The 26,831-nt window shown below is 38.6% G+C and overlaps 2 protein-coding genes across 5 annotated transcripts; one reads left to right on the top strand and one right to left on the bottom strand.

Annotated features, from left to right (window-relative positions):
• Window positions 1–205: 205 nt before the first annotated feature.
• Window positions 206–6,320, top strand: xrcc5 (X-ray repair complementing defective repair in Chinese hamster cells 5). 2 transcript variants are annotated; one of them, XM_020931771.2, is made up of 21 exons: window positions 206–294; window positions 974–1,087; window positions 1,167–1,350; window positions 1,563–1,611; window positions 1,690–1,812; window positions 1,913–2,092; window positions 2,176–2,290; window positions 2,420–2,558; window positions 2,647–2,759; window positions 2,910–2,972; window positions 3,073–3,210; window positions 3,289–3,376; window positions 3,488–3,618; window positions 4,175–4,371; window positions 4,537–4,627; window positions 4,779–4,848; window positions 4,988–5,097; window positions 5,300–5,396; window positions 5,492–5,559; window positions 5,647–5,721; window positions 6,005–6,320. In XM_020931771.2, exons 1-21 carry the CDS (start codon window positions 283–285, stop codon window positions 6,017–6,019), a joined length of 2,172 nt encoding a protein of 723 aa, XP_020787430.1. In that variant the 5' UTR covers window positions 206–282; the 3' UTR covers window positions 6,020–6,320. The 2 variants fall into 2 exon arrangements, with proteins under 2 accessions (XP_020787430.1, XP_020787428.1); XM_020931769.2 differs by having other exon boundaries at window positions 5,647–6,320.
• Window positions 6,321–6,448: 128 nt separating this feature from the next.
• Window positions 6,449–24,747, bottom strand: LOC110166521 (collagen alpha-2(VI) chain-like). Of its 3 annotated transcripts, none has more exons than XM_020931767.2 (28): window positions 24,632–24,747; window positions 21,239–21,419; window positions 20,240–20,847; window positions 18,346–18,366; window positions 18,195–18,260; window positions 18,052–18,105; window positions 17,931–17,975; window positions 17,811–17,837; window positions 17,050–17,076; window positions 16,909–16,953; window positions 16,777–16,830; window positions 15,709–15,771; window positions 14,897–14,959; window positions 14,759–14,812; window positions 13,563–13,598; window positions 13,424–13,486; window positions 13,039–13,101; window positions 12,495–12,557; window positions 12,355–12,417; window positions 11,335–11,385; window positions 11,151–11,249; window positions 10,440–10,502; window positions 10,317–10,352; window positions 9,738–9,783; window positions 9,507–9,659; window positions 8,974–9,429; window positions 7,459–7,497; window positions 6,449–7,041 (listed from the first exon to the last, which is right to left on the bottom strand). In XM_020931767.2, the coding sequence occupies exons 2-28, from the start codon at window positions 21,399–21,401 to the stop codon at window positions 6,449–6,451; spliced, it is 3,114 nt and encodes a 1,037-aa protein (XP_020787426.2). In that variant the 5' UTR covers window positions 21,402–21,419; window positions 24,632–24,747. The 3 variants fall into 3 exon arrangements, with proteins under 3 accessions (XP_020787426.2, XP_055007315.1, XP_055007323.1); XM_055151340.1 differs by lacking the exon at window positions 24,632–24,747 and adding an exon at window positions 23,952–24,012; XM_055151348.1 differs by lacking the exon at window positions 24,632–24,747 and adding an exon at window positions 23,952–24,012 and having other exon boundaries at window positions 21,248–21,419.
• Between the last annotated feature and the right edge of the window lie 2,084 nt (window positions 24,748–26,831).

The raw sequence follows: 26,831 nt of genomic DNA, 5'->3' as shown, positions 1-26,831 counted from the left end.
TGTTACAGGTTAAATCACTAAATACACTAATAAAATGGCTATTTATTGCAACAATTTGTCAACATTATTTTTTTAAAGTTTGTTTTTATTTTTTGTCAGTATAAAAATGGCATGATTCTAGCGCATTACATAAAAAGTGAGAAGTGGCCACTGGAGGGCGACAGCGGTTTGCCCTACTTATGCATTTCACAGCGGAACCTTAATACGTGGCTGCCAGTGTTTCTCTCCGGATTCATAACACAGCGACACCAAATAGTTTAGTGGAGGGAAATAAAGAAAACAATGGCATCGAAAGTAAGTCATGATTTTCTTTTTAATTCAGCTAATGCCCTGTGGTTATAAACATGTAACTAGCTATACTCCCCATTGATATAACGTTTGTTCATTGAGAAATAATATATGGCATTATATTATAGTTATCTCTGCGGTGCTTAGGCTGAGACATGTTGAAACATGTCAGGCAAGAGCAGCAAGAGCTCAAGCCTTATTCAGTCATATATTGAACTGCTAAAGAGCTTTAATGCGTATTAAAAGAAGACAGCGTTCTGAATAGCGGTCTACTCTCATTTAGAAACCCACGTCTACTAGTTTCAAATTATTAATGAATTATAATAAACAAACAACACTGTGTGCTGTGTCACTTTCATCCTCAACCTCATTCAGTGTTTGTGTCCTGTACTACCAAAACATAATTCAGTTTAACTTTGCTTTGCATTTGCATTTTCTGTACCCAAATGGTGATGGTATATTGAGCCTTTTCGAAATCCCTTACCACATTTGCACACATGTAAACGACCAGGCTGATAAATTGCATTATGAAGCCTCAGTGTATGTGAGACAAAGTATTGTTGTGAAACTCAGGACAGGGTGTTCATTTGATTTCCCTTTAGCTGATTAACTGGTCCAATTTCTTGTATGCTTAACCACTCTATGTTGGCTTTGTTACGCTCACCATGGGAATATTTTATTGCAGTGTGCGTTCGTGTTATGTATGGATGTGGGCTTCTCCATGTCCAACTCTGCTCCTGGTGAAGAGCCTCCGTTTGAACTTGCCAAAAAGGTTATGCAGAAGTTTGTCCAACGTCAGGCAAGTCTCCTCCAGATTCATTATGTTGTTAAACCAGATACACTTCTGACGCTGGTGTCACGGTTTGCTGCCATTGCAGGTGTTTGCAGAGACCAAGGACGAGCTGGCATTAGTTCTGTTTGGGACAGATCGCACTAAAAATCCTCTGCAGCAGGATGATCAGTACCAACACATCTCTGTACATCGCCACCTCATGATTCCAGACTTTGACCTTCTGGAAGAAATTGCAAATCAAATCCAACCAGAGAACCATCAGGCAGATTGTATCCTTTAACAGATTAACAAAGTACATCAGATACAATGTTTTGCATTTGCCTCCAGCATATTAATTAAGTTTATATTGTTTACCTTGAAAAGAGAGGCAATTCATTTTCTCTGTCAACAGAACTATGACCTTTTTATATTCTGGTCTGACAAAGAGCCATGTTAATTGACAAAATGAAAATCTGTAGGTTCCTTATCTGTTTTTATACAGGGCTGGATGCACTTGTTGTCTGTATGGATCTTCTTCAAAAAGAAACACAGTAAGAAATTCATAATTAACATCTTGCTCATACAAATAGTATTGTACACATATTGTTATATATTGTGCTCATTTTTAGGGGGAAGAAGTATGAGCGACTCATCATTGCCCTTTTGACTGACCTCAGCACTGAAGCCAGCTCTGATAACCTGGACATTATCATTGAAAACCTTAAAAAGACTGGAATTACCCTTCAGTTCTTGTAAGAACACTGTAGACATGCTAATACATGCAAAAACAATAAAAGCATATTTTGAATTAATACTTTTACAGTTTGCACTTCACATCCATTTCCGTCCTAGTTTGCCATTCCCTGCTGATGAAGAGGACGAGGGAAGTGGTGGCGGGGATGGAGGGGCTCCAGGACCCCCAAGGCCGGGGAAAGGCCTGTCCCCAGAACAGCAGCAGGGTCTGGACATGGTCAAACACATCATGCTGAGTCTGGATGAGGCAGACGGTCTGGATGAAGTCTACAGCTTCAGGTCTGAATGCACCACTTTCAGATGGGTCATTCTAACATTTTTTTTTCCATTTGAATGTTTTTTTCATCTCTGTGCATTGACAGGAATGCACTAGAGCAGCTTTATATGTTCAAGCGCATTGAGAGAAGACCCATGGCTTGGCCCTGTCAACTAACCATAGGCAGTACACTATCCATCCGAATTGTCGGGTATAAAGCAGTAAGTCCTGCATACATTTAATGAAATTTTGATATTAATATGCACATTTTGGTAAATTATTTGTACATTACATTTGTAATTTAATGATACAAAATTTAATATATAAAGTGTTTTTCCCAAATTTCTCAGGTGACAGAAGAGAAACTGAAGAAAATGTGGTTTAATGTGGATGCCCAATCAAACCGGAAAGATGATGTGAAAAAAGAGACTGTCTACTGTTTAGATGATGACAATGAAACAGAGGTACAAGCAGAGGATACTCTCCAAGGTAATTTATCCTAATCTTTATAATAAAGATTAATTATATTATTCTACAGATAAATACTGTATTAATCTGTTTGTTAACTTGTTTACAGGTTTCCGTTATGGCAGTGACATCGTTCCCTTCTCCAAAGTGGACCAAGACCAAATGAAATATAGCCATGATGGGAAATGCTTTGCTGTTCTTGGCTTTACCAAACAAAGCCTGGTATTAAACTGTTTTATCTACCATCACAGTGTAACCACACCATTGTAAATACTAACTTGCATAGGAATAATTGTTTTTATGATTATTAACTCAATGAAATGCAATGAAAGTTAAAACGATGAGCTCTTTCTCTTTTTATTTTTATTTTAGATCCAGCGTCATCAGTTTATGGGAAATCAGGTTCTCAAGATATTTGCTGCCAAAGATGATGAGGTATAAGAATATTGGTACATTTAATTTTGGCATCTGCTTTGCTCATGCAATTAAAAAATATATATATATATATTATAATAATTTATTTCTCTCTGCGTAGCATGCAGGAATTGCACTGTCAGCACTTATTCGAGCTCTGGACCAGCTTAATATGGCTGCCATTGTGAGGTATGCCTATAACAAAAGCAGCAATCCACAAGTTGGAGCTGCTTTCCCGTGTATCAAACAGGACTATGAGGTAAGATGATAGGCTAATTTACTCTTATTTATATGTCCCATAAACTTCAAGTAGACAGTTAACATTTGTCCTCTCTAGTGCCTTCTTTACGTCCAGCTGCCTTTTACCGAGGACCTCAGACAGTTTTCATTCCCTTCTCTTAAAAACAAAAAGTTCACCCCTTCAGGTACACATATTTAGTTTATTTTAAGTACTGTATATTACAGGTATGTTCCATAAGTTGTGCATGCATGTTTAATTGTTCACTGTTATCCTCTGTCTGACATAATTACTACAGAAACTCAGCTGTCTGCTGTGGATTCTCTCATTGACTCCATGATGCTTGTTGAGGAGGATGAAAATGGAGAACATAAAGACATGCTCAAGGTCCACCGCATTCCAAATCCTGCCTTCCAGAGGCACTTCCAGGTACTGCAGTTCACACATGCATGTTTTATTATACCATTGCTAAAACAATAATGACATTACTTTGATTCTTCTCTTTATATCTCTTAGTTATCCATGGGTTAGCATGATAACATAACATTAATCAGAAACTATAGAAGTAAGAATTGAGTCATCACATCCCCCCACATTAGTCAACATTAAACAGTGGAAACTTTTATGTGACTTTTATTACATATCCTGACACTAGTCTGATAAATGTATTTAACTAGCACTACATTTAGCATATTTTATCTGAATGATTGTGTTTGAGCTGGTGTTCACTTGACTGTAAATTACATTTAGTAAGTCACTATCAAATTCTGATTTTTCTTCTGCCCTCAGTCATCAGTTTTTTTAACATGAGTGCGACAAATGTTTGATACTAAGAATACTATGCTTTGCTAAACATTATTATTAATCTTTGATGAATCTTTTTATTGCTGCTCTTCAACCAAGCTCATCTCTCATTAAAAAAGATATGTACATAAAAGCTTTGTCTGTCAAACTTCATTCAAAACCTTATACTTCTTATTTGAAGTGTCTGCATCATCGAGCTGTTGACCCTGGGACACCTCTGCCCCCCATGGAGCCGTGGCTAAAGGCGTCTTTGGAGCGGCCGGAGGTGGTAAACCAGCGCTGCCAGGCTCCACTGAATGAGCTCAAGAAGAAGTTTCCTTTGACGGAAGTGGAAAAGAAGAAAACAAAAAAGACGAGCGCACAGATCTTTGGCAAAGAGTAAGTCTTAGTCAGTTCTTAGTGCAGGGTGTCATGCTTTAAAATGATGAGCATTTAGAAAACAAAATGTTGCAAACTGTTAGTCTTATTAAATGCCCCCAACTACAATAATGCCATGGATATGGGGTTATTAATGAATTTAATGGGTCATATAAACTTGTGCAGATCTGAGGAGACTGATGCCAAAAAGGCCAAAAAAGATGAAGAGGATGAGGAATATAACCTGGCTGACATTGCTGAAGGCTCTGTTACCTCGGTGAGTAGCAGGGCAGCTGTTTGATACAGCATTCACCTGAGGAGAGTGTTACTCCAAATGAAGTACTATTGTCTGAAAAAGTGCTTTGCCATTTACAGTGCATGTTTATAAGTGTGCTTTCTACTTGTTAATTTTAATTGGTGCACTGTAGGTGGGAAGTGTGGATCCGGCACGAGACTTCTGTACACTCATCCGACAGAAGACACTTCCATTTGGTGATGGTGAGCTGCAGATTGCACTTATGTTTATGGCTCCATAAACCTTCCTCTTGTTATGTCCACGGCCATCACTGGTGTTAAGCCTTAGTAATTGTGCTTATCCGTTTTTGTTTGGTTGTGGTGACCCTTGTGTCCTTCCCAGTCTGTCAGCAGCTGACTCACAGGATAGAGCAGTTGCTTAGCAACAAGAACGCACACTACTACATGAAAAGCATCACCTGTATCCAAGCTTTCAGAGAGCAGTCTGTTAAGGTGAGTAAACATTCAGCATTCATTCTGCTGGTTATCTGAATTATGGTGCATGGTGTGGGAGTCTGGAATATTTTTGAAATATTACACTGCATAGTTTTAGCGTTGCTTGTGAAATAATGAATCAACTTACAAAGATCATTACAATGAATGTAGAGATGAGGGGCTCTTAGGTTTTAAGAGGTGTTAATCTTTCCTTTTCCAGCTGGGGAATGCAGATTTGTATAATAGTTACCTTCAGTCCTTGAAAAGGAGCATCCCAAACAGAGGACTGGAAGAATTTTGGGACCTGCTGGTTCAAGGTATGAAAAACCAATATTTCATGTCTTAGATTGTTTTATTTTTATATTATTATTTTCAAAAGTGAAAATGTTTGTCTCATTGCTTGTTTTAACAGACAGTATCACTCTGATCAGCAAAGATGAAGTTGACGGAAGTACAATATCAAAGCTTGAAGCTAACCAGGTAAATGTAAAACACAAAACGGTAAAATCCAAATAATTCTTTATTCAGTCTCAAAGCAATATTCAATCATGATATTCATGTTTACAGTTCCTGGTTTCAGAAGAGAAAGAAGAGAAAAAGGCTGCTCCAACTGTTGAAGATACCGGAGACGTGGATGATTTGGTGTGTTTTCTTTGGTTCCTAAACTATTTTTTTTTTAGCATGAGACAAATGAGATTAGTAAACAATTGGAACACACTAGTCAGGGAAATGTAAGAATAAGAGTTAGTAAAAATCTTTAGCCTCAGATGTGTTTTGTATGTGTTGGCGCTCATTGCTTGGGTTTGGGACATTTTCTGCAAACACAAATCGTTTAGAGACACCTCTGCCTGCTTACCTCTGTGTACATAAAGTGTCAGGAGACATGAGACATAAAACCTATGTCTGTCCCTCTCTTCCTGCACAGCTGGACATGATGTGATCCAAAAGGAGAGAGAGGAGTGAATGCAGGAAACCCATGAAGAATCTGAACCTCACCAGAGCAACTCCTTCAGTCGTCCATTGTTCTGGCTCCCACTCAGAGGCTAGAGTGAGATTCTGTGGAGGAGAGCAGCTGTAGTGCCCTGTAAAGCACTGTGTTTAACTATGGCCATAATCTAAACAGAGCTGCTCTGTACTGAGTAGTGTAGTTTTAACAAATGTATAAAAGGTGATAAATGTCAAGGCACAGCTGTAACAGGTTTTTATATTCTGATTAAACACGGTTTATGGTTGACAAATGATTAGACTTTCCTGTGATTTTTTTTTTCCTGTTCATGTATGCATCTCAAGTGCAAATCATACAGTGCATAACATAGCATAATGATAACATATTAGCAACAGCACCAATTATTTGCAGTTGACTTTTTCTCTAACAAACCCATGTAATGAATTTGTTAAACAATGAGGACTGCAGGAGACTTGAAAAATCTTTTCCTTGAAAGATGGCATCTTGGTCTCCCATGACCAGCTTACGCAAGACCGCCTGGTCGACATCACTTCCTGTTGCAATTACCGTGGAGACCACATGTGCCCTGCGCATGGCACTGACGGCCTCCTCCAAACTTTCACTGGCTGTAACTCCATCCGTGATGAAAACAAAAGAGATTTCTGCATAGCGCCTTACCTCTCCCTGTTGGAGTATATTGTCTATGGTATAGGAGATGGCTGAGCCTATATCAGAGGAAGAGTCCAGATATCGTAGACGTTCCAGGCCCTCAGAGATCACGGCAGGGTCATGAGTGAGAGGAAAAGCGATGGTGTGCTCGCTCTCTCTGCCAAACTGCACCAGAGCCACACGCGCCCTCGTACGGTCTGTTTTACTCCGTGCCAGACCCACACTGTCTGCGACTCTCCGCACCAGTTCACCCAAACGAAGGAAGTTTTCATCCCCCAGCCTTTCAGACCCATCCACCAGAAACACCAGATCTACAGGGCGGTTCACACATGGGGCCACATCAGGCTCTGAAACCAAAACAACACATTAACATGGACACGTCTTTGACACCTGTAATTAGGACTAAAACAACCATTTGAGATTAATAACCTCCAATTCACTCTTAAACTAATTGTCAATGAATTGAGTCATCAAATAATAGACTCAGAAACAGACTAAACAGTGCTCAGCAAATGTCATGTTTTTACTTCAAGCAGTTTCACACTGACTACATTTGGATCAGATTTATTTTGAAATTTGTTTCATAATTCATAATTGATAAAGTTGTTAGTTGCAGCTCTACTTAAACTACTGCTTATATTAAACAACTTCTGTTTGCTTATAGAGTTTTATATTTTTAAAAAAATATAGATTTTACACAATTTATTCCCTATTCTTATTCGCTATTCCCACTATTATTTATATGTACAGGCACTTGTACTTGCCTTGTTTACAGGGAAGGTCTGGGCACACAGTAAAAGGCTCTGTATGGAAAATAAGAATGAATTAAAAATTTAGAACTACATACTTGTATTTACGGTGGTGTATTGCTATCGCTCCCCAAAAAATATTTCGGCTCAGTATCACGTAATTACGTGAAAAGTTTCACGTTATAACGTGATATTTTTCACGTTATAACGTGAAATTATCACGTTATTTCATGATATGAAATTTTCACGTTATTTCGTGATGTGGTATTTTCACGTTATAACGTGAAATTATCACGTTATAACGTGATACGAAATTATCACGTTATTACATGATATGAAATTATCACGTTATTTCGTGATGTGGTATTTTCACATTATAACGTGATAATTTCACGTTAACGTCATGTGGGATGACTGGATGGACGTATTTGGAAAATACAAGTCCATTGTGTCCTCTGCGCTGATCTCTGTAGCCATTTTCGCCGGTTTATTGACGTTGTGTGGATGTTGTTGTATTCCCTGCATCCGAGAATGACTTAATAGACTAATCACCACTGCAATTGCCCCATATCCTGACGATAAGGCAGTGCAAGCACATTTGTTGGCTGGTGATGATTCATACATTGGGGACTCCTCCTCCTTGGCTCTCTCACTTCTATTTAATCATGACGCAGAAATACACGACTAAAATAACATTACCTCCGAGTGTAAAAATTGCTCGACTATGAAATCATAACTGAAAATCGAAAGAAGTAGTTATGAATTGATTCTTCTTTAGCAAATATATGATAAACAGGAGGGAAATGTCAGAATAATTCTATTATCCCATATTTGCTAAATACTTGTGTGATATTCTAGGTCTATGAGTTAACCATTTATGTACTACAATTCTTTGATTTATAATGTACCAATCACTTGTCACTTGTTGAATAACCTCTCTGTGTTTGACAACTGTGTGCAGTGTCCTATCGCTCTTGTGAACCTCGAGATGATTCCTCACATGAAGCCAACTCCCACTGTCACACATGCAAGAGTTATGATGGTGTCTGACCTAAGGCACCTCCTGATTGTTAATCATGTTTTATGTGTTTATACTATGCTTAGCTGCATCAGTTTCTTATTATGTCTTTGCTGGTTTCCCCTTCCCCTTGAGAATTATCATTCTGTAACTAGGGCCTCCTAATGAAATAAAAGGAGGAGAGCGGCCTTGAGTCATCAGAACGTGTGGAGACTGTTGGTTTTGATGCCCACTCTCTGCCCGTTCTCCTCATGAGTAAAACTGAATTAATCTCTTGTCTTTCTTCTTGTTTATAATGTTTAGATAAACCTAACAACCACATCACGAAATAACGTGAAAATTTCATATCATGAAATAACGTGATAATTTCACGTTATAACGTGAAAAATATCACGTTATAACGTGAAACTTTTCACGTAATTACGTGATACTGAGCCGAAATATTTTTTGGGGAGTGATAGCAATACACCACCGTATGTATTAAAGGACTTTGAGGTCTACACTTTACTTACCTGGACAAATCCAAGTCTCTACTTTGTCAATGAAGTCCTCTGCCATGAGATCTGCATAACGCCTCATCTCAGTGACTCTCTTGTTGTTATTACACGCTATAGACAAGAGCGTCTCATTCTGCTGCATCTTGCCAAACATGTCCCCCACCCCAATCGCATTTACTTCCACCTGAGCATCGCTGCAAATATATGTGAGCAGATCTTCATCGTCACGTGGATCAAATCTTCCGTCTGTGATCACCACCATGGACACTTTGGAGCGTGCCCTCTTGCTGTTGCGAATCAGGGTATCATAGGCAAATTTCAAAGCTGAGGGGGTGAATGTCCCTCCAGCAATCCACTCCAGTCTCTTCACAGCCATTTTGAAAGCTGATATGGAGTCTATGTTTGGATCGTCGAGGCGGACGGCTTCAAAGGTACCATTATGACTGTACTGTACAACTCCAACTCTTGTACCTAAAACAATAAAAGATACTCGTTCAAAAGGGAAATGGGTGGTCCACTGAAAAATGCAGTTACTGAAAACGTCCTACCTGTGGGTGAAGTGGGGTCACTGGCCATAGATCCCAGTCTGTTTATGGTGTTGATTACAAAGTTCTTCTCTAGAGTGAAGTTGGACAGCCCTACACTTTCTGAACTGTCAATCACAAACACGATGTCCAGGGCTCCGCAATGCTTTTCACAATCTGACAATTAACAAGGACATCCTCTTAAAACACAGGTATTTAATTTATTAGAATTAATTGAAATATAAAACCACATACCACAACAACCACAAGTCTCTCTGATATATGTCATAACGTCACACTCCTGTATTCACAACAGTGTATTTTTACTTTTTATAGTGCAGAACTAATATCAATTTTTAAAGGTCCTCCTATATTACGCAAAATTGACTCTTGTGAGCTTTAAGCCATGTTAACTGCTGGTACCTCCTCAAAAACATACCTGGAGTTGTGTTTTGTTTCATTCACACATGTTTGAGTCATCCTTTATTATTAGTTTGTCCACATCTGCAAACCTCAAAATGCTCTGTCCTACATTGAGATGCCATGAAGCTGTGGTTTTCAAGTTTTCAACAGCACCTTTTACCTTTATTTCATCCAAATGAAGGTGTATGGAGTTTAAGAACACAGTAGAGCACCTCTTGTATGACCACTTGACATCACAAGGTGGAGCATTTTCTGTTAGAGAGACAAACTCATCCTAAATATGTAGGGTTTGTGTGTTAAAGGTGTGAATGAAACAAAACACAGCTCCAGATACGTTTTTGATGAAGACATAACATTATAACAGAGATTTTTTTTAAAATAGCGTAATATGGGCCCTTTAAATGTACTTACAGTCAGTCCAGGGTCCCCCATTGGTCCAGGATCACCCTAAAAACACAAGATGCAAAATGTATTATCAGGCATTAAAAGTGTGAAAACGTTCTACATCTCTTGTATTGATTTGCTGCTGCTTACATCAGGACCTGGCTCTCCTCTAGGTCCTCTCTCTCCTGGATGACCTGGTGGCCCTGGTTCCCCCTTAAATATTGAGAAAACACTCACTAAGTAAATAAAAATGATGTCTTGAAAGGACTTCTAGTTGTCTGATATGGGTTAATGCTCCAGTTATTTTATTGGATTGGATATTAAAGGTTCTATAACACACATTCTGAGCTTTAAGCCATGTTATAATCCTGTTACCTCCTCAAAAACATACGGAGGGTTATGTTTTGTTTCATTCACACATTTAGAGATGTAGACAGACTAATAATAAAGGATAACTCCAAATTCAAAAGGCTCTGTTCCACCTTGTGATATCATGTAGTGGTAGTTTCCAAGTTAACAGCTAACTTTTACTTTTTGTTCAGTAGAGATTGGCAATACCAGGGCTGATATCATCCCAAGATATATGGGGTTTAAAACATAGTGGAGCACTTCCTGTATGACATCGCAAGGTATAACAGACAGTTTGAGAGAAGAACTCAGCCTAAATATGCAAGGTTTGTGTGTTAAACATGTGTGAATGAAACAAAACACAACTCCAGGTCTGTTTGTGATGAATAAGCAACATTGTAAAGTCAGAAAACAGTGTAATATGGGCCCTTTAATTAATTTCTTAACTGAGCAAATTTTCAAAGCCTATGAACAGTAAACTAATTCCAGTTCAAAGTGTTTAATTTATCTTACAGGCTCTCCGGGCACTCCTTTTGTTCCAGCCTCTCCTTTGTCTCCACAGTGGCCTCTTCCTCCTCTGGGGCCTCTTTTTCCTTTATCACCTTTCTCTCCCTGAAAAAAATAACATGTACTAATATAGATTCAGTGTGGTTTTATATTTAAAATTCATAAATAAATTAGAAAATGGAAAGCATACTGTTGGTCCCCTTGATCCAGTGTAGCTGAATCCTTGCCTTCCGTTTTCGCCCTTTAATAGAAAGCACATTTAGTCCCATGCTTAAAGTGTGTATGGTTTTTATGATTCTCAAATGTTTGCTTAATTTGGTGAAATAAATAAATAAATTATAGTTTTATGCCAGCCAAGAAGCAATTTGCCAAGAAAAGTTGATGCAGGGAGAATTCTATCTGCAAGTTAAGCACAATTTTCAAACAAACATATTTTTTATGATACTTTAAACTTGATTTAAACAAAATAAAGGTGTTTTCTTATATTTGCATCACTCAGTTAATCGTCAAGTCATGATTTCAAACCAGGAAATACCAATGAGGTTCATATGGTCTTCCGATATGTTATGTTATTAGGTTCTTTTTTCAGTACAAGAGTTTGTTTTCATACCTGATAGTTTTGACTGTTCACTAGCAGTCTTCCTCAGAGTTGTAACGTGATGTTGATGTGATGTGTCTGTTCATCTGATTTATACAGGTTTTGGCGCTGTCTTCCTACCGGTGGAGGCAGGACGACAGGGCCATCTGCAGTCTGACTTCTTCAGGACAGTATCCCGTGTGTGTGAGAGTAAAAAAGCCCCTTCATCCCAGTTTATAGTCCCGTGGGCACATTTCCATATTTCAATAGCCTTTTTATCCAGTGACGGTGTTTGTTTTCTTCTGTCCCAATGATGTTAGCAAACAGAGCAAACTGGGACGTGGGGACGTGTATAAATCAGCTGACCGGACATAATGTGACCACTCTGAGGAAGACGACTAGTGAGCAGTCCAAACTGTCAGGTATGAAAACAAACTCTTGGTCTAAAAAAATAACCTAATAATATTTACAAGAAGTACATTTTTACACCTAAAAAAAGTGGGAAAATTAATGCTTTTTGCAAAAATGTTTCATATTCATATCATAATCTTAACTGTGTTTTAGTAAAATGCGTAGTCTAACCTGTCATAGGCACTTTAAACTTCATACATGATATTATAACCTGGGACCTACTATTGGTCCTGGAGGTCCTGGTTGTCCACTAGGCCCCTGTTCTCCATAATCTCCCACAGAGCCCTGCAGATGACAGTTATGTGATTGAGCTTTTGTTTACGTTTCGATTGGTAATTTGCTGTTGATTCTTTAAGACTCACAGGTGATCCTGGACTCCCCTCTTCTCCTGGTGAACCTCTTGGACCAGGAAGCCCCATTCCTCCCTAAAGAAATAAACACAGTTAGAAAGAAAAGTTATTAAAACCACTCACTGCTAACATATTTGATTCATTCAAATATCACAGCTGCTAGACATAGTATAATATTTAATTTTTGCTTCTTAAAGGTGCACTGTGTAACTTCACTGGTGGAGGGTCTGTTACCTCCCCGTCTCCACATTTCAGGCAAAGCAATAAAATCTCTGCATAAAAAACTTAAATGACAGACCCTTTACCAGAAAAGTTACACAATGCACCTTTAAAGAGCAAATAATCCTGTATTAAAACTGTGGTACTTATTGTGAAACATTTAAAACCTACATCGATGTCAGTTTTAATGAAAAACAAAACCGCCTCCCTTGAAAGTCAGATTTTTCTCCCTCAGACCTAAATCGGGAATTGGTGGGCGTTTCTGGAGAAATGGAGGATGAAGTGAAGCTGTTTTTGCACAGGCTGCTGACTCATAGTAATGTCAGAGTATAAGTACCTTTGCTCCCTTCGTCCCCTCTTCCCCAGGTCGACCAGAGCTTCCAGTTGGTCCTCGTTCCCCCTAAAAACAAATGGAGATATCAAAGTTTGTAATGGCTCATGAATAAACCCATGCACAAACAGAGGTGAGCAAAAAGTACTGACGGTTTCGGCCAATCTGTGAAGAATTATCCTGGGACTCTCATTACATTAAGTCTATTAGTTTGAAACTGAGCCAAATTACAGCAGACAGGAAGTGTTTTGAGCTGGAACCTTCCCCAGAGAGTTTGAAATTCACATTACTCCCACACATTTTTCATGATCAAACTACAGACTTATCTCTCTGACTAACCACAGCCCACAGTGTTATGTAGGGTGAAAAGCAAGTTAATTTTAATACTCGCCTTTTCTCCACCTGGTCCATCCTGTCCTGGAGCACCCTTTGGACCAGGATCTCCTGCTCTTCCCTGTTAGATATTAAGAGAAGTCAATCACTCACTCTCATTTTACATTTGAAAATACATGAGAATTCACAAACAATACCGGTTGTCCTCGTTGACCGGGTAGCCCCTTAAGCCCCTGCAAAAAGGAATACATTTAATTGCAAGCAATAGAGCTGATGATATTGAAAATTAAATTATGCTAATTTTTGCAACAATAGGCTCTGTGCACAACAGCGTCCAGCAACCACACTGTTAGAATCACTGCTTCTTGTCCAATTGTGTATCCAGGGCAGTAGATGAAGGGGCACAGGGGTCTGTTGTCCCGGGCCCCAGGTTTTAGGGGCCCAGAATTGTTAGCCACGCTGGCGCCACCTAGTGCCTCCGCTCAATTTCTTTTCTCTCCAGCGACTAGGTCAGGAATCAGAATACACTAGACGGTTTGCAAGAACCTTGGAAGTTGTAAACCATGCACCGGCCAATCAGTGAAGAGCTGTGAAGCCGTGACGTCAAACTCAAACATCTGTCTGGGTCCCTTTTGTGTAAACAAACAGTAAACAGTAAACAAAGCGGTCGAGATAGTTGTAGACGAAGCCATACATTCTGTGTTGGCAACGATTCCCGAGGTCAAGGATTTAAAGCCGGGAGAAAGAGAATGTTTGGTGAATTTTATCACGGGAAAAGATTTTATTGCCCTTCTTCCTACGGGATTTGGAGCATTACATACGTCACGACCAAATAGCAGCAATTGTTTGAATAAAAAAAGTACCCGCCTACTGTCGAGCGAACAAATCCTAATGCTGAGAGGTATAAAGATAAATCAGGCTACAGAACTGGACCCTCTTCCTATTAATTTATATTAGAGGGGGGGCCCGTGTAAAGCTTCTTGCTCTGGACCCCCAAATTTCTGTCGATGGACCTGTGTATATCTATCTTTTTTTCTATCTTTCTAAAATTAATAAATATTTAAACATAAGGCAGTGGACAGTGAGTTTCAAGTGGATTTAACAAACAACATATTAAAAAGTACACAAAAAAGTTAAAAAGTACACAAGCTCAAGTATTTTATACATAAAAACAATTGGGTAGTCTTGACTTGAATTAATTTGAATTTTAATAGGTGGTTTGATTTTATATTTAACGATTTTAATAAAAGTAACTGTTAGCTTTGAGACACAGTGGGCTATGTAGTATGCTGCTGTCCACAGAGGCAATTGTGAGATAATGGTTGTTGTGAGAGAACGCTTTATGTAAATCTACAACATTAGGAATACTGTAAAAAGTAAGTCCTGTGAATACCTTTGAGCCTTTCTGGCCCTGCTCTCCTGGGTAGCCAGCATCTCCGCTTTCCCCCTATGACAGAGATGCACCTTGTTTATGCAGGCTGTGTTTATTTGGGGTTAAGTCTGTATTTGTGTATTTTTAAAGTAAACTAACCTTGGCTCCTGGTTCACCGACTGAGCCTGGAGGACCGGCCTTTCCTGGCAATCCAATGTCACCCTAAAGCCCATTTTGATATTTATAAAGAATTATTATGTTGGCAATTCAAGTTCAGTGGTGGAAGGTAACAAAGTACAAAAGCAAAAGTACAATATTCAAGTACAGTTTTTAGGTATCCATACTTTAATTTTACAGTGGATACATTTAACTTCTACATTACATTTGAGAGCATCTGTGCTTTCTACGTACATTTTAGATCTGGACTGAAAAGTAAAAGTATTTTTCTTAATGGTTTGAGACTTGCTAAAAAGCCTGAGAGTTATTTTTTTCTTAATATGAGTTAATGTCCTAACTTTGAGCAAACTGTTTACAGAAATGCACAAAAACAGCTACAAAGATCAAGAAATCAATTGAATCACTTAAATCAGCTAAATTCTTTACCAAAATCACTACATTTTGTGCTTTAATTGTTCTTAAAAGCTCTGCAAAATACTTTTAAAAAACATTTTAAACAGGTACTTTAATATTTTTACTTAAATTTTACATAACTTTTTGCCCCTGTATCTGTGCTTTTGCTTAAGTAACAAAACTTAGTACGTCATCCACCACTGTTCAAGTGTGATCTCCAAAGACAAAACAAATAATTTTACATAGATGGATCTTGAGACTTAGTTAACTGTGAAACTCTCATAAATGGGTGAATCAAAGGGGGGAAAAAAATCTAAATAATATAATAAATGTTCTGGTCCTATTACATCAGACTCCACATTATTATACAGATGGAAACATGAGACAGATTGGATACAGACCTTATCACCTTTGTCGCCCGGTTGTCCTGAGTCACCCACATCTCCTGAAAAACCATCTGGCCCCTTCAAACAGCAACATCATTTAAGCATTACATGTACTATAGTTCTTCAGCACAATACATAATTTAATGTTTAAAGGTCCCGTTTTACACAAAATTGATTCTTGTGAGTTTTATGCTCTGTTAGAATGTTGTTATCTCGTCAAAAACAGACACATGAAGTAGAATTATGAAAACATGTACAGTGCTCATGCTGAATTATACTTGTAGTTTTGTACACACTTGGTCACTTTAAGAAACAATAAAAAATAATAAAAAGCTACTAACTAGTTGAATTAGGGTCTGCAGTGATGCTGTCACTGTATTGGGCCATTGCGGTGAAAAGGGAGTTGAGCTGAAAGGCAAAGCTCTCGATTTTCCAGTAAATCTACATTTCTACTCTCACCTATGGTCATGAGCTTTGGGTAATGACCGAAAGGATCGCGGAAACAAGAGGCTGGAATGAGTTTCCTCTGCGAGGTGGTTGGGTGCTCCTTTAGAGATAGGGTGATGAGCTCAGTCACACCGGAAGAGCTTGGAGTAGAGTAACTGCTCCTCCACGTCGAGAGGAGTCGGCTGAGGTGGCTCAGGCATCTGGTCCAGAAACCTCCTGGGCAACTCCCTTGGGAGGTGTTCTGGGCATGTCCCACTGGAAGGAGGCCCTGGGAAAGACCCAGAACACACTGGAGGGACTATGTCTCTTGGCTGGCCTAGGGTCCCCCCGGAGGAGCTGGAGGAAGTGTCCGGGGTAAAGGAAGTCTGGGAGTCCCTGCTTAGACTGTTGCCCCCGCGACCCAGCCCCGGATAGAATAAAATGAATGAATGGATGAATTAGGGTTAAATTTAAAATATTCTTAAACCAGAGTTTCATCAAATTAATACAAGTACTGACCTAGTATATAATGGGATTGTTCCATGGCTCTGTTCACTTTTTATACAGTTTTGGCTGATGCAAGTTGATGGATGTTTTGAATGCTTACAAATAGATAACCTTTTGTTCAAACCAACACTCATGAAAAACTCCTCTCACCCTGTCTCCTGGATCCCCTTTACAGCCTGGAGCTCCAATGTGGCCACGTTTACCCTGCAAACACAACAATATTATGTATCTCTGCACCTAAACCATCACGTATGCTTAAATGTGATATCAACATGCATGTACCTTTTGTCCATCAGTCCCGTTCCTGCCATGATCTCCTCCTGTTCCCTGAAGGAGCAGGTTACGAGTTAGAAAAGTATAATCTAAATAGTGCTTCATTTATAATTGTTTGTGTTTGTGTAAATAAAAACAATAAAAGCCTACCTTTGCTCCCAATGCTCCCATGTCCCCCTGTCAACACAAAACAAGTCAGACATTAAATCAAAGCTTTAACAGATTTACAAAAACTTTAAGAACTTTGAGAAATAAAAGAACTTAATGGTTTTAAATCTCACTAACGTCTCACTAATGTGCACTAAACTATGATCCATGTCATTTTATTGTTTGTTTGTGTATATATGTTAAAACTATGTGTTAAACTGCAGTCTCTTTTTATATTTAAAGTTTAATCTCAATTGGATTTTTTCTTGGTTAAAGATCCTACATTGCATAAAACCAATTCTTGTGAGGTTTAAGGTATGTTATAATGTTGTTACTTCCTCAAAAACATACATGGAGTTCTCTTTTGTTTCAGTCACATGTTTGAGTAACCCTGTTGAGTCTGTCTATATCTCTGAAACTCAAAATGCTCTGAAATGATCCAAATGATTCTAGTGAACGTGTGTATGTTTTTGTTTTTTATCTATTATTATTATTGTATATGTAGTATTTGTATGTGTGTATGTTGTATAATTGTTTCTGTTATTACTATTGTTTTTTTTCTATACGGTTTGGTCTCTAAATGTACTTGTGCATTTGTCCAGCATAACATTAATGTAATCAGCTTTGTAATAGACTATGATGTACAAGCTGTGATATCTTAAACTTAATAAAAACAAAGTTAAAAAAAAAAAAGAAAAAAAAAGAAACTGTGTAATAAGGGCCTTTTAAATAAAGGTTAAATAAATAAACTTTATGGGTCTTACTTTGTCTCCTTTAGGACCCATTCCTCCCTGTGCAAACAAGAAAGCACATGATATTAATATCAAACAAATATAAAGAAAAGTTTAAAAAAAAGAAAAATAAAATTAAAGCTCAAGTCAAACCTTTGGTCCAGGGCGCCCTATGGGTCCCTCTATACCAGGATCTCCCTGTAAAACACGAACTCAGCATCAGCAGCACTGTGATTAATGTACTGTATATCATTGTCCTATGTGTTTTTCCTACCTCTCTACCCTTTTCACCTTTTGGTCCAGCAAAACCCCGACCTCCTTTAATTCCCTGTGAAAATTACAAAGAAATGAGCCATTGAGAAATAAATTATATTATCAACAAATTTAAGGAATCGAATGATCTTTGTCATACTGTACCTTTAGGCCTTTGTGACCCTTTAGACCTGGGGGTCCGGGTGTCTCGTAACATGGAGTTTTATAGCACTAAAACAACCAAAAGAAAGAATCCAAAATCAAAACCAATAACAATTTTATCTGAATATACAGAATTTTCATTTTCAGTTCTTACCTGTAAATATGCTTGATATTTCTGTTAAGGAAAGAGAAGAGATATTTAACGTCATTATTTACGTTACTACCTCCATACAGTTCATTTATTTATTATCATTATTTGCATTTATCTCAGCATGTTTTCATCATCCTTATTACGTCTAGAATCTCACTTAAAGCTGCACGATGTAACTTTTCTGGTGGAGGGTCCGTCACCAGCTTCTCCCCGTCAAGATATTGCATGGAATGTCCCACAGTATGGCATTACACTTATTTATCTCTACAGAGAGAGCAGGTGACACCCCACGGTCAAGTTACATGTCAGGTCTGTGGAGAGGCGAGCCCATACACAGTAAGAATTCATGTTTTTAGGTCAGTAACAACCAAAGTCATTGAGTAAAAGCAAGATGGATATGCTTCATAGCATCCTGAGACACTACAGATCAAACAATAACATCTCCATGGACGCTCCAGCAGAAAAGCTACACAAGTAGAAAGTAGAATGGCTAAATCCCTACATTTCAATCTATGGAGGCATTCACACACAAACCTCATCCAAATTAGGACTAAACTTGGACTAAGCCCAGAACTAGACCAGAAAAGATTCTGGACTAGAACAGAGTCAATCAACCCAAATGAACATATGCCCTAACCAGGCCCATCAACAGAAATGTGTGGGCAAGAAACCTCCTGCCCCTCTAATATAAATTAACAGAAAGAGGGTCAAATACATGCATCCCGAATTGCGTACTTCCGGTCATCCCACAAAGCATACTGGAAAGGGTCCTCCGAAAAAGTGAGCATCAAACTGCCATGTTTGATTTCCCAGTGGGATGCGTTTATTGTCAAAGCCAATTTTTTCAAGTCTTTTGAATCAGACCGCGTTTGTTTCTGATTCTGATATTGTCATATTTTAGTTATGGGATTCGGACATCGTAATTGTGTGGTTGTTGGAACAGTGGAGAACAGCTCGAGAAATGGACTTCAGAAGTTTGCGAATTCCATAAATGCAAAGGGAAATCAGATCTATGTGACTGCAAACCTCTGTTCAAACTGTTTCCCTTCCCAATGAAATTGAAAAATAGTGAAAGGCGAAGGCGATGGGCAGTATTGATACACAGGAAGGACGAAAAAGGAAATCTTTGGCGGCCTAAGAAATCATCCCGAGTTTGCAGTGAACATTTTGTATGTGAAGCACCAACAAAGCAAAATTCCAATCCCTCACTCAATCTTGGTTACAAATTTAAAAGTCAACGCCAAAGCGAAAGGCACCAGCTGTTCACCAAGAAACACCTTCCACGGCAAAGAGACCAAGATGTGATGTTGTTTTAAAACCAGTTGTGCCTCTCGCTTAACAAACGAGATTTGGCATTGATAGTGCTCCACATACAAAATATTTACTGCAAACTTGGGATGATTTCTTAGGCAGCCAAAGGTTTCCTTTTTTGTCCTTCCTGTGGATCAATACTGCCCATCGCCTTCACCTTTCACTAGTTTTCAATTCCGTTGGGAAGGGAAACAGTTTGAACAGAGGTTTGCACTCACACAGATCTCATTCCCTTTTGCAGTTATGGAGTTCGCAGACTTCCAAAGCCCATTTTCCACTGTTAGGACATCCAACAACCACACAATTACGATGTCTGAATCCCATCATTAAAATGTGACAATATCAGAACAAGAAACAAAAGTGATATGGTTCAAAAGATTTGAAAAGATCGACTTTGACAATAGACACATCCCACTGGGAAATCAAACATGGCAGTTTGGTGCTCACTTTTTCAGAGGATCCTTCCCAGTATGCATTGACCAGAAGTCCAAAATTCAGGATGCATGTATTCTCCTAAGACCCTGGGACAACAGACTCCTTTGCTCCTCCATTGACCCCTCTGCCCCTAATAAGTGTTTCTCATCACCATAGTTTTGATAATCCGATCAATGGTCTTCGTCATGATCGTGGGTCGTCCGTTCACTATATCCACTGCCAGGAAGTCGTCCCTGTAGACATCGGTGGGCGAGCTGGCGATCTCCCTCATGCCCAGTTCATCGATGACCCTGGAAGCCGCCACGGAAAAGATCTGGATTCCCTCCTCTCTTGCTCTGTCTGCCATGATCTTGATGCCACCACAGGGACTCCCAGTCACGTGCCCGTCGCTGATCACTACAGAGAAGCGCACCGCCTTCGAGTCCTGGTACTGGTGGGTCATCTGGTACGTCATGTTCTTGAGGGCGCAGTCCGTGTAGGTGCCCTTGCCCAGATATTTGATGCCACTGAGGCGACTGATAAAGGTGGCTTTGTTGGTCAATGAGCTGAAGAATTCCTGAGTTTGGGAGTAGTGCAAACCGCCAATAGACCAAGTAATCTTGATCTGACCCTTGTAGTTCTCGTCATTCAGCTTCTGCGCGAATGTCTTGGTGAATTCGCGGACGCTTTCGAACAGTTGTCCAGGGGGAGGCTGTTGTAACGCAATAGTTTCTGAAGTGTCGATGGTGAAGTAGACCTGGATGGGACAGTCGATCTCTCCTGTGGAATAAGTCCGAGATGTTGAATTAATAATAGGACTTGGCAACAAGAGTTCAAGTATACCCTAACCCAAATTAACTTTTCTAAGAAGTTCATAATTAAATTGGCCTGCATACTAAAGGGATGTTATTGTCTATGGATAACACAAAGGGTGTGAATCCTAAGTCTATGTTAATATTTACATTTGCAAATACATAACATTAAGACTTATTGATGATTTTTATTTCTAGCGTATAGTATTTGTAGTGTAAAATTACATCATAAAAAAGTAACAGCATTTGAAATACAGTAAGAATATATGATTCACACCAGTTCAGAAACAGTTCAAGTACTAAAATGACTTTGAGAACTGATGGTAAAATAAAAGTAATATTTTTCACGCAGCACTCACTCTCACAACCTTCAGGACTTGGGGGCAGAGTTGGCTGTAGTTGTGGAGCTGGGGTGACAAGAGGCTGGTCCCCTCGGCCTGGGATGGGTCTGGGACCTCGAGGTACCAGCTGTGAGGCTGCAGTCTGGAGCAGACACAGAAGGAGCATCCCTGTGAGGGCCATGGCAGGGGCCGAACTCCTCTAAAACACAGGGCACACACATAAGCACTTTGTTTGACTGGGAAATGCTGGAGGAAATAGTTATCTGACAAGTGAGTCTTCACAGAAGGTGCCTTCACTGAACCTAGGAATGTTTATAGTTTTTTTAACATGATGTCATTGAGTACTACTATAGAATTAACTGTCAAAATTACAAATAAAGTAAATAATAGTAATAATAGTAAAAAAAAAAAAAAAAAAAAGTTTTATTCCTTCACTTTGTAATTGGTGCTAATAAACTACTGCTGTAGCCACAGCTGCCCTGGGATAGACTGATGCTAGTGAGGCTGCCAATCTCCTCCATCACTCACACACCACGTTCATAGTAGGCAAGGTGGGTGAAGTGTCTTGCCTAAGGACACAATGACCTTTTCCCATTGTGGCACCTGGTCTATATATCAGTCTCCCATCCAAGCCCTAACCAGGCCTGACATTACTTAGCTTCTAACATCTGGCATGCTTGGGCACTGACAAGTTGGTATGTCAATGCTTAAAATAAAATTATTACAGTTATACAATCATTTTCACAGTTACTCCACACCTATGAACTGATGTGTCTGATGTGGCAGCCAGAGTCTTACTCGGTTTGGGGTTTAACGTGAAGCCAAAACTTGCCCTAAACAGCAGCTGCACTATGTACTCCATGCTACACCTCGCTTAATGTTTGGTTGTCATAATATCATGTACAGAGCAGTGTATTCAGTTGGAGTGGTATGTGATGTGTAACATTCTTTGTTAGTTAGTTTGAATATTTATTTCAAACTTGCACATATAATTTACATAACAGTACAGACACAACTACACACATGCATGGTTTGAAAATTCAATAGACTAATGTGTTATACATGACATGACAAGACAAAACAAACACATAACCCTCTCTGACCCTGCAGCTCCCTCCACCTGACATCACTACTCTCCTCCAGGTATTTTCTCATTATTTCTCTTTTAAATACATTTTTAAACTGGACAAGGCTCCTACACACTTTTCTTTCTTTTTCTTTTTTCTTTTCTTCTTATAACCCTCTCCACAGGTTAACTCCACGTACTGAGCTGCACACTGGTGTTAAAGTAGTTCTAAATTTAGAGTGATATATTTTTATTACCTCTCGGTTTGTAGATAAGACGAGCATCTCTATCTTGAAATAGATCGTATAAATAAGATGGAAGTGGGTTAATAGATGCCCTGAACATTATTTGAGCTGTTTATTCGCTACATAAGGTTTACCGACACTTCACCCATACTGTTGTAATTTACTTCCCAGTCCACTGTTGCCTAATTTCACTGGATAAATTCCATTCAGAACGATCCAGCTGTTTCCAGAGAAAGACTTTCTTTATTTCTTTTTTTTTTAAATAAGATTTTGTAGGGATGAAATGATATCCAACTTTCTCAGTATGATATTATCACAATATGCACCTCACGGTATGATATTTATTGCAATATTTTGAAGAGGCAAATATAATTGTAGATAGGACACTTTTTTGCTTTTAAAATACCTTGACAAGATTTTGGTGTGAATTATTTCCGTCATAATCCCAAAAATTCAAGTAAAAAAAATATCTCTTCATGTGTCTGCACCAAAAAGGGATATGTAATTCCCAATGTTCATAAGCTGTTGCTACTATAAATCCATGCATTTAAGCAAAGGAACTTGTAATTCGATATATTGTGACAGCCCACAATATTATTGTGAGACTTTTGACAATACAATATCACGATATCCCTAAGATTTTGGCATGTCAGTGTAAATGTGGGAGGATGTATAGAAAAAAAAGTCTTGTCTTTGCTCCTACAAACATTACCAAGAAAAGTCTCTAGCAAAAAATTCTGAAATTTTTTTTTATAAGATGAAGCCAAGGATTTTTCTTTTTTCCCAATGAGAAACTTGACACCAGTGCTGGGTTAAATACTCATTTTTGTTACTTAGGTAAAAGTACAGATGCAGGGGCATGAAAAAATTATTTGAGTAAAACTATTTAAGTTTAAAAATGTACTTTTGATGTGCACTGTGAAACTTTTCTGGTGGAGGGTCCATAAAAATGCACTGTTTGTTATGCATTAACTTGTGTCTAATTGGAGACGAAAAATCACTCATTCACGCCCTGCAAAAGCTGCATTATTTATTTATTTTTCTAACTAACACTGTGCAGTCAAACCAAACATGTATTCCTTTTCATTTAAAGTTGCATTGTGTAACTTTTCTGGTGAAATGTCCATTAAATGCTTTTCTCCATGGAGATGTTATTGCTTTGTCTGGAATATTTCACAGTATGACATTAAACCTTTTTATCTCCATGGAGACCAAACCAGACCAAGTTACAGGTCAGATCTGTGCAGAGGCGACCCCACTCACAGTCAGAATGCCTGTTTTTCTAAGTATTTTTGAGCAATAAAACCACCTGTAATTTAATTAATGTAAAGTAGAGCTGAATGTAAACATGTTAGGCAGTGCACCTTTAAATTACATTTTTAGTATTTCATCTTTTAAAAATAAAAAGTAGACTACTCACCATTCTGAACCTTAAGTGCGACTTATTGTGGTCGGACTGAGAGAGCCTTTGTCTTTTTTGGTTTTTTTATAATTTACTTCCCACTCCATTTCATTTCCTAGGAAAAATTCCGATGAACGATCCAGTTGTTTCCAGAGAAAGATGTTGCTGTAGCCCCACCGCCCCTCTCATTGTGTGTGTGTAGTTGTTGTTTTTTTAAGATGGCTTTTTGGCGCGTCCGTGTAAATGTGAGAGGATGTACAGAACAAAAAATCTGTTTACCAAGAGTGTAAATGCTGTTTGTTACTACAGACCTATAAACCCTACGCATGTTTACCAGACGAATAAATGCATTAAAAGCTGGTACCAAAAATGACAAGATGAAACCAAGGACTTTTCTCTGCCTGCCAGTAAACAAGCCAATATGATCTGAACGACCTATAGAAATTGATGAAGTGTTCAGACTTGTGAAAAGAAAAATAAAAGAAACCGACTGAATGTTAAAACGCTCGAGTAAAATAGCTCCTGCGGGTAAAAATAAAGAAAAAGTAAAAAGCAAAGTGAAACATACCTGAACCTGAAGTCACAAGAGTACCAACCCACTCACTATTAGAGTTTAAATTAAATTAGGACTACATTTTTTTTTTTTTTAGATTTTCATGTTTTAAAATAAAAAGCAGACTAGCAGAAAGTAGACTCACCGTGCTGAATGTTAGCTGCAACTTTTAATTGTTAGGGATTCAGGGAATTTGCAGACAAAGTAAATTGTAGATAGTCATCTCAATCGGAAAGGTCCCATCAGTGCGCTCGGCCTGCGTCAAGAGCGGAGTTTGGAGCCACGCATGCGCAAAGACAGGCTACTTTTTTGTAATGTTTTTTTCTTTTTCTTTTTTGAAACAGCTGGACTCAGGAGTAGATTGCGAAAGAGGTCTCAAAGAGCAAAGATGCAATGTAGAAGCGGTTTAAGTTAAACACGAGAGACCACAATAATCGAGTGACCTAAATTTGGGTCAGATGAGTTGAGAGTAGCTCTTTCTCAGTGCGCAGCCTTAAATGGAGAAGCCGGTGAGCTCTCCAAGTATGTTTATGTTTCAAGAGATACAACATCAACCATGTCATGAAGGAATCTGTCCTGTCTCACTATAATCTATTTATAAATGTTTGTTAGATAAAATATGGATAATTAACTAAACAAACACACAAAATCATGCTTTACTATTATTTATTCTGGACAAAATTTATGGAAGTGTAATTATTTTGTTACTGAATCCATGTATAGTACTTTCTGAATGTGCTCGAGATGGGGGGATGTTATAATGGAGCATCCAAAACTATAACCTCTAATTGTTGAAACTGTGCTTTTGTATTATTTACTCAGGTCTTGAGTTCACAATGTATCAAAACTATGCATACATGACTATATATTAACATTATTAATTTTACCAGCCATCTATCTGCATGAAATTATCGCCAAGCAAAAGACACATGTACCTGATATACAGTTTTAGGAAGAATAGTTTTGAAAATGTATTTAGTTACAGAATATAGAATACCTACATTCTGAATACCACCAAATGAAAAAGTAAAATTAGTAGTCAGTATACATATGTGTTCAGTTTCTTTCCAACACTGGATATATCTAATTGTTTCTAATTGTTTCCACTTCAATCTGTTCTTCCAAGACAAAAACATGCAATTTGCAATGTCACCACCAGATGTTGTTAAAACTTCTCTGCCATTTATTTCTTGTGATATGGTAAAAATTAGAAAACATTTATCACTCAAGCAATGACATCCTTTAGTTGAACGAGCCTTCCCTTTGTTCTATGAGACATTGGCCCCTGAAGGACACAGTTTTAAAGGTAGTGCAGGCGGATGATTACTGATGACCAGGCTGCCTCTCCACGCTCCAGTGCGTTTATTCAGAGTTGGATAAATCAGGGCCCAGGACGTCTCCTCTCAGTGTAAGGTCACTGTGCGATGTGCTGATTGGAGCGCTCTGCTTCATTTACCTTTACTATTTAACGACACTCGCCGATCTGCCTTAGTGAAAATATTATGTAAGACACTGGGCGAATGGCTGACAGTTTAACATAGATCAAACTAAACACCACCATCTTACCTGAAGCCCTGTCTCCATTCACAGACGCCAGCAGCTTTTACAACAAAGCAGAAAAGAGAAAGTATTTGAGTGACTGAAGTGAAGTTTAAATGGGGGACAGTGAATCTAAGATTGTTTAATAAATATATCTGTATGATTTTATGACTGGAAACCAGTGTACCATTGGTCTGCCCCAGAGCAGTTGTAGCTACAGAAATACTTTACATTGTTCAACATGTCCCCCCAAGGGACACCAGAATCACTGTTATAGACTACGCTTTTAAACTCTCTTGAGTCCAGCTAAATGCCTGGGGCCTTACATCACCATTTTGTGTATGAGCTTAAATATTACATGTGCTATCTCACTTTTGCACAGCATCAGTCTGAACAGACCTCCTGGATTTTGTTTTGCCAAAATGAGCAATATGATGAAATCTGCTTGCAAGCTTAGCACCGTGACAAGTACATTAATATATTTCAACCTAAATTAAATGGTTGGTAACTTAGTTTAAAAAAAAAAAAAGTTTTTAAATAACAATTGTTTTGACTGCACTTATATAACTATTAGATGGAATAGAAAGGACAATGAAAAAGCAGACAGTCTGTGCACTGGTGACATGGGGGACAGCCATGTTTGGGATTAGCCTCGTGCAGGTAAATGGCCTAGTTTAGGAGTTGCATTTTAATGAGGCCGACGCTGGAGTCTTGACATTTTGTGTCACAGTGTACACTGCTGCTCAGGCTGTTCTCTGGCATCAGACCTCAGCCTCTTCAGGGCTTCAATTAGAAGAAACACACCA

Source organism: Boleophthalmus pectinirostris, unplaced genomic scaffold (genome assembly GCF_026225935.1).
Source record: "Boleophthalmus pectinirostris isolate CB_2022bp ecotype Guang Dong unplaced genomic scaffold, ASM2622593v1 HiC_scaffold_1, whole genome shotgun sequence".
Classification (NCBI taxonomy): domain Eukaryota; kingdom Metazoa; phylum Chordata; class Actinopteri; order Gobiiformes; family Gobiidae; genus Boleophthalmus; species Boleophthalmus pectinirostris.
The sequence above is the reverse complement of the archived record's forward strand: the minus strand, read 5'-3'. Positions and strand labels throughout refer to the sequence as shown.